This window comes from Hippopotamus amphibius, chromosome 12 (assembly GCF_030028045.1).
Source record: "Hippopotamus amphibius kiboko isolate mHipAmp2 chromosome 12, mHipAmp2.hap2, whole genome shotgun sequence".
NCBI classification, from domain to species: Eukaryota; Metazoa; Chordata; class Mammalia; order Artiodactyla; family Hippopotamidae; genus Hippopotamus; species Hippopotamus amphibius.
In genome coordinates, this window is record NC_080197.1 from 6,324,563 (window position 1) to 6,332,619 (window position 8,057).

The 8,057-nt window shown below is 45.6% G+C and overlaps 1 protein-coding gene across 1 annotated transcript; it reads right to left on the minus strand.

Annotated features, from left to right (window-relative positions):
* Positions 1 to 3,819: 3,819 nt before the first annotated feature.
* MC3R (melanocortin 3 receptor) lies at positions 3,820 to 4,978 on the minus strand. The gene has a single exon (XM_057703148.1). It carries the CDS (start codon positions 4,864 to 4,866, stop codon positions 3,895 to 3,897), a length of 972 nt encoding a protein of 323 aa, XP_057559131.1. The 5' UTR covers positions 4,867 to 4,978; the 3' UTR covers positions 3,820 to 3,894.
* Positions 4,979 to 8,057: the final 3,079 nt, after the last annotated feature.

Sequence of the window (8,057 nt, forward strand, 5' to 3'; positions counted from 1 at the left end):
TCTTTGGTTAGACTTGAACTCACATTTAGGTGTATTCATGAAGTCAGTTATTCATGCAGTGTATTTTTTATTGACCAGTTTTCCATGCTTACTGCTTTCTGGTGGGAGAGGTTGATGATAATTAAACGAACAAATTAACAAAAAAAATAAAATAGTAATAAGATCTGTGATAAAACAATACTTTGTGTGAATGACTGGAGTCTTCTTCAGAAAGAGAATAGGGATGGTATCTCTGAGGATTGGGCTGGAGCCTGAAAGATAAGAAGGTTCCAATCATGGGAAGATACCGGGAGACAGACTTCCGGTAGGGAAAACAGCAGGTGCAAAGATCCTGGGGTGGGAATGAGTATGGTGAGTTTGAGTCCAGTGAGGGGGGAGTATGGGTGGGGACGGGGGGTTGGGGACTTACTGGAGGAGAGCATGTAGTTAGGGCTTTGTAGGGCAGAGTAAGGAAGTGGAATTTTATTCGAAGCTACTGAAGAGTTTTCAGCAGAAGTGTGATATTATCTGATTTAGATCTTTAAATGATTGCACTGACTGCTGTGTAGAGAATGGATTTTAGTGGAAGCAAGGTGGGTAAGTGTTTTCAGCCAAGGAGGCCTGAGTATGTTGTAGCCACCAGCCCCACAGAAAATATCACAATTAAGCTCAAAAGTCCAACTTAAATAAGGACAACAGGCAATGATTTCTAGGGGCACAGGGAGTCAATCACTGCAGTGATTCTGCCTTGGCCATAGGGGAGGTGAAAGTAAACATAATTTAGCAAATGAATGAAAATCATAATGTGCTCTTATTTCCAAAAATTAAGTCTTTTCAAACCTGACTGTCCCCCTGCTTAAAATGCACAGTGGGTTCCCATGTGAAGATCTGGGAAAGTGGTCGTGGAGGAGACAGTGACAGCCTAATGTCCAGGGTTGTTCACCCCAGAAATGGATGCATTCCCAGGGCTACCCACAGACTTTGGTAAAGTATAGCAAGTAAAATGATGAATTGCCTTCTTGGTTTTTATGCCAGCTTGATGGAAACTCTGTTGTGAACATCTGGACGCGTGGTTGTAGAAATAAGCATGAAAGCCTCCCTCTATGGCAATGCACGCCTCTGAGGTCGCTGGGCCATGGCTCAACTATGCTGTGTCCAGGAGAGGTGCTAGGGTGTCCATGTTGGACTTGGGGTGTGGGTCGGGCAGCCCGAGTTTGAATCTCCACTTCTCCACTTGAAGCTAAGTTTCCACAGACTCCTTAAGCTCTCTGAGTTTCAGACGCCTCATCTGTAAAATAAGGATGATCCTAGTGTCTGCCCCAAGGGTTATTGCAGGGGTCAAAGAAGCAAGAGCTTGTAAGGTACTGAGCACAGTTCCTGGCATGGGGTCAGTGCTGCGTGCAGACATGTATTTCTGGCTGTGCACTGTGCTCATTGGAAAGTCCTCTCTGTCCTTGCTATTTAAAAGGTGGTCCCCAGACCAAAAGCCACATCCCCTGGGAGCTTGTCAGAGTCAGAAATGCAGAATCTTAGGTTCTACTCGAGATCTGCTGAATTAGCTTTTTCACTTGAACAAGATCCCGAGTGATTCCAGCAGGCATTTCTGTTTAGAAGCACTGCTGTCAGCTAAAATGTATGTAGAAAGGACAGCCAGATCAGTTTTGATTAAGGAAACCTGTCAGCAGCATTGTGTTGGTGCAAAAAGACATCAGCACCAGAGAACACAGTATACTGTGACCCTAGCTCAGCTGGGCATTCTCGGGCAGTCATGTAACCCCTCTAGGACTAAGCTGCTTCATCTGTAAAGTGACTCACCTATTTTAGAGGTTAGCTGACAGGATAAATGAAATAATGTGAAAGCTGATATAAAAGAGTGACAAGTGGTTTTTTTTTTTATCTTGTTTACATAGAAAAGGGACATCATATTTTCTATAGCTGTTAATACAATTTTCAAAGAATTCCCCATTTTCCACATTAACTTGCTGAGTGGCAATGGACAAGACCTATTATTTGGTGTCTCGATTACAGTAATGGAGAGTGACAGTGGCCCAGGAATTTCAGCCTGGTATTTTTGGAAACTAAATGGGAAAGGTCTGTAGTTTGGCTAAAAGGCATTGCCCTAGAAAAGGCCAGCAGTGTGGTCAATGAGGATGTTTATGCCATTTAGAAAATTGTCACAGAGTTGCAGTGTCACGTACAATGGCCACGAGCAGAAGTCACCAGGATGCTTCCAGGTGATATGTTCAATGTGACACACGTTTATCAGTCACAAAAGTCTTTTATTATTTCCAAACATCAAAATCAAAGCAAGAAACAAGTAATACTGTTCACATTAGCACGGATCAAGTACAACCCCCTCCCCAATACATCCCAGCACAAGAAAAATACAAAGCTGTAGACCAAAGACACGCATCATATAAGAATTCATGGGAGCGGGTAATGTGAGGACAGCCAGAAAGTACAGCCAGAGGTCCTCTGGGGCGGAGGGAGTCCTGACGAATGCAACCACGGATGGCACTCGTCAGCAAATCTTGGCCCTGTGTTCGCAGGAGTGAATCACTTTACTTGATATGCTATAGACCTTGCGAACAGGGCCACCCAACTTTAACACCATGTTGAGCAAAAGGAGCAGTGAACCAGAAACCACTCTCTTTCATAGATCACATCACATAGATAACATGTGATAGAGACACAGTTCTCACGAGCAAAACAGCTTCCATGAAAGCCACAGGCAGCTCAGAGTCTGAAACTACAGTCAAAAGATTTCTTGAGACACATGCCTTCCCACCCATGATTCCCTCTCTTGTTTTAAAGACAGGAAAGGAATAATAGGAAAAATTGCCTTTTTGAAATGGGGAAATGTATGCCTTAAAATAGCAAGGTATCAAAATGCTTTGTACACTATGTTCTGATTTTCCAAAGCACTTTATCTCTCTTTCTTTAGCTTTGAAAACGGCCCCATGTTGAATGCATGAAACCCAACAACAACAAAAACAATAACAATAACAACAAAAATAGAAGTGGGTTACATTCCCGTGCTGTTTGTTGGGGAGGGGGAGGCTGGTGTGGGGTATGGGGTCAAGAAGAGGGGCAAGCTGCATAGCATTACTTCTTTCACAAAGAATTCATTTGAGGAAATTGTTTTACTGCAAATAAAGTAATAGGCTAGAAACTCAGTCTCCTATGAAATGAGGGCAAAGCCATCCAAGCAGCTGGCAGCTGGAGGTTGATAGCTGTAACAGGTTTGCTTGGGAGAGGTTTGAACACCCTTACTGTTACTGAGAAGCCTTCGGTCTGTCTGACCTGAAGCATGAAGGCATGGGAGGAAAGCAAGACGCAGACAGGCATCACAGACTCTGGGTGGGAGGTAATGAGTGCAGACGACACCCAGTGCAGCTCCACGGAGTTCCCCCAGTGACTACTCGGGAAATCAGAGTTTGTGACTTACCCATGTTGGCATCCATTCAGAGAGCCTGTTATATACCATTTTCCCCTTGCAAAAGGCTTTTTGCAAGCTTAAAAACAGAAGACAGGGACTTCCTTGCGGTCCAGTGGGTAAGACTCTGAGCTCCCACTGCAGGGGTCCTGGGTTTGATCCCTGGTTGGGGAACTAGATCCCACATGCACACTGCAACCAAGAGTTCTCATGCCACAACTAAGTCCGCATGCTGTAACTCATAAGCCTAGCATGCTGCAACTAAGACCCGGTGCAATCTAAATAAATAAATAAATAAATAAATAATAAAAAAGAACTAACTGCAACTAGAAAAAGAAAAAGACAAAGGACACATACGATCATGACGGTTAACACACTTTCATGTCTTTTAAGTATATTTCTCCTTTCTTTGTAAACACCTTGGCTGGATGGAGGGTCAGAGGTGATCAGCCCGGTAGCCCTTCGCGTGGCCCTGCATCCTATCCCCAGCTCAGGCCGTTGCAGCTGCAGAGAATCTCCTTGAAGGTGTTGCGCAGCTCCAGGCTCCGGAAGGCGTAGATCAGGGGGTCGATGACGGAGTTGCACATGATGAGGACCAGGTAGGTGTTGAAGTGGGCGGTGTAGCAGACGCAGTAGGGGTTGGTGGGGCAGGTTATGATGAGGACCAGGTGGAGAAAGAAGGGGGCCCAGCAGAAGATGAACACCCCCAGAAGGATGGTGATGGTGACGGCCCCCTTCATGGACGAATGCTGCTGCGGGGCTGCCCCGTCGGCGGGCGGCAGCGCCGCGATGCGCTTGACGTGCAGCCGGGCGAAGAGGAACATGTGCACGTAGAGGGTGCCCATGAGGAGCAGCATGGCGAGGAACATGGTGACGAGGCACACGATGACCATCTTGCTCTCGGAGTAGACGATGAACACCACGCCGCAGACGCCGCAGCACAGCCAGATGGCCGCGATCAAGCCGAGCGCCTTCCTCACCGTCATGATGCTGTGGTAGCGCAGCGCGTAGAAGATGGTGACGTACCTGTCGACGGCGATGGCCAAGAGGTTGCAGATGGAAGCCACCAGGGAGATGCAGATCATGGAGTCGAAGACGTTGTCCATGTGCTGGATGAACTGGTCCTCGAAGGTCAGGTGGTCGCTGTTGACCACGGCGATCATGATGGTCTCCAGGGCGTTGGACACGCTCACCAGCATGTCGGCCACGGCCAGGCTGCAGAGGAAGAAGTACATGGGGGAGTGCAGGTTGTCGTTCCTGACCACGGCCAGGATGACCAGGATGTTCTCCATCAGGCTGATGATGCCCAGAGCCAGGAAGACCTCAGGCTTGATGAAGACCTGCTCGCAGAAGCTGTTGCTGCTCTGGTTGCTGAAGGAAGGGGCTGCGAGGTGCTCTGAGACATTAGGCAGCGTCGGTTGAGCAGAGAGCAGGCAGCACGAAGCATTCATTGCTAACAGACGGCTGATCTGATCGGACTGGGGGCTCCAGCAGGGTCCAGAGGCTGTTGCAGCAGCTGCTGCTTACAGGAAAGAAAAAATCTCCCTCCTGATCCTCGTTTCGGTTGCTTGTCCAGTCTAGACTTCGATTTTGTTCTTCCCCGGAATAAAAGGATGGAGAGAGGGGGAGAGAAAGTACAGAGAACTTTCCTCTGCTTCTCCAGGACAAGCAGTTTTATAGATACTCTTTCTTCTCTCTCTCCCTTCTTACCTTCCCTCCTTCTCTCTCCCTCTTACCCCCTCTCACATCCCCACCTGGGAACAGAAAACCAGCCCCTGGCTGCTACCGGTATGGCAGTTTTCATAGCAAGACAGGGCATGTGGTACCTGTTGTTAGGAGGGAGAGGTGAACACTCAGTTTTTATGCATTGGCTGTAGGCAAACAACTCCTACTTAATCTTCAGCTCAGCGAAATGACCACTGAGGGCGGGCGCCTCTCTGACTGACAGCAGCGTGGGCTCCCAGGGCTTGGACCTGGAGATTAAAAAGCAGCCTGGCGCCCTCTATAGGCCAGACTGCTCACCTGTTCGCTGGCTTGGCTGAGCAGTTTTTGCTTGTCATGGAAACGGCCACAGCCATCGTTTCATCCATGTATATTTTCATTCGTTTTTTTGGGGGGAGGGTAGCAAATATTTATTAAGCGCTTACCACATGTTGGGTTTCTGCCCAGTGCAGGAAATTCGGTGGTGAGCAAGACAGACACGCTGTCTCTGTTTCCCCCAAACTCAGAGTCTGTGGTGGGAGACGAGAAATCAGGCAATTATATTACAGTGTGATGAATGCTCGGGTAAGGCCAGGGGCTGAGAGAGGGACCCCCTAACCTGGATGGTCAAGGGGAGTTCCTGGAAGAAGGAGCATCTAAGCTTTGATTTCAAGGAAGCAGAGGCGATACCCAGTGGTGAGTGGAGGCTGGGGTTGAGGAGGTAGGAGAGGATTCCGGGCAGAAGGATTAACATGCCTACAACCTGGAGGTGAGAAGCAGTGGTTCTGCACCCTGGCCGTGGGAATCATGTGTAGAATCGTGTAGAATCATGTCCCCTTGCTGTCTCCCCCGCTCCCTGCCCTGCCACGTACACACCATCAATTCCAGGTGGATTAAGCATCCATCTAACTATTATCTAACTATGTATGTGAGTGTGACTGTGACTGTGTATGTGTATTAGAAGAAATATGCATATGAAATAGAAGAAGATTTAAAATATTTAGAAAATTTAGAAAGTTAATTTGGGGTGGAGAGGTCTTCTTAACAAGATGGGTAACCAGAAATTGTGTGGAAAAAAGCACCATAAACAAAGTCAGAAGACAAACAGGAAGGAAAGACTCGTCATAGGCAAAGGTTACTGTCTCTTCTATACAAAGAATACTTTCACATTAATAAGAAAAAGATGGTTTGCCTCTTAGAACACGAGGTGAAAGATAGGAATAGAAATTCTCTGAAGAGGAAACACAAGTGGCTAATAAACATGAAAAGATGTTCAGCCTTCTGGGTAGTCAGGGAAATGCAACTCAGAATGAGGTTTCAGATTGACAAGAATGAAAAAGGTATCAAATTCAGCAGAGAGTGTTGGAAGAACACTTTCATGCATTTCTAGTGTTTGGGGAAAATCTCATCATTTTCAGTTTCTACCAAAATAAAAATGCACCTGACCATGGATCCCAGTCTGTGCACTGGTGGGGGGCATGAGAAATACTGCTATTAATTTTCAACAAAGTGACTTCATTTCTGATGGTAAGCCACTCATGGTCCAGGTTGCAGAAAGCACATCCTTATCCTTTTGGGGATTTCTCTTCCTCACCCTCAGGCTCATATCCAGAGGTGTGTTTACACTGTCCTCATCTGTGGTTTTGGGGGCACTCGTCTTACCTGTAAAGCTAAGACTACTAGATCTTTTCCCTGCTCTCTGCTTGGCCTGGGCTGAGCACCAACCATCTTTCTCTGCTTCTGTTCTCTGAATATGAGCATCCTTGAGAGAGAGCAGATGGGGCCTGGCACTTCAAACCTGCATCCTCGGAGATACCCTCATCGCTAATGAGTATTGATTTGGTCTCCTGTAAACTCTACTCTCCACTTTCCTGGGGGAGCAGCACAGATACAGCCTTACTTTTGAGTTGAATCTTCTATAAATAAATTGGCTTTATCAACAACAATCGCAAGACAAAAAAGTCTCTGTCAGTGTTTCGATATGTTGTTGGTCCGCGAGTGGGTGCCTGTTTTGAATCTGTTATAGTGAACTGTAACAAGGTGCTTATCCTGAGAAATAACCCACCTGGGAGTTCTAGCCTAAAAATTCTTCCCGAATTTTGTGCCTGACATATTCTTATTCTTCAAGACTCAGCTCAAATGTCAACTTTTTTTTTTTGACCACTTTATTTTTATTTTCATTTTTTTAATAAATAAATAAATTTATTTATTAGCTGCATTGGGTCTTAACCACTGCACCTCCAGGGAAGTCCTGGCCAATTTCTTTAAATGTCATGTATTAAAATTAATGCACAGAAATCTCTTGCATTCCTATACACTAATAATGAAAGAGAAGAAAGAGAAATTAAGGAAACTCTCCCATTTACCACTGCAACAAAAAGAATAAAATACCTAGGAATAAACCTGCTTAAGGAGGCAAAAGACCTGTATACAGAAAATTATAAGACACTGATGAAAGAAATCAAAGATGAAACAAACAGTTGGAGGGACATACCGTGTTCCTGGATTGGAAGAATCAACATAGTGAAAATGACTATCCTACCCAAAGCAATTTACAGATTCAACGCAATCCCTATCAAGTTACCAATGGCATTTTTCACAGAACTAGAACAAGAAATCTTACGATTTGTATGGAAACACAAAAGACCCCGAATAGCCAAAGCAGTCTTGAGAAGGAAAGACGAAATTGGTGGAATTAGGCTTCCTGACTTCAAACTTTACTACAAGCCTACAGTGATTAAGATAGTATGGTACTGGCACAAAAACAGAAAGGAAGATCAATGGAACAGAGTAGAGAACCCAGAGGTAAACTCAATTACATATGGGTGCCTTATCTGACAAAGGAGGCACGAATATACAATGGGAAAAAGACAGCCTCTTCAATAAGTGGTGCTGGGAAAATTGGACAGCTACATGGAAAAGAATGAAATTAGAACACTTC

Excerpts from the sequence above, each read along its gene's own strand:
- MC3R (XM_057703148.1), bottom strand. The coding sequence starts at position 4,866 with ATGAATGCTTCGTGCTGCCTGCTCTCTGCTCAACCGACGCTGCCTAAT.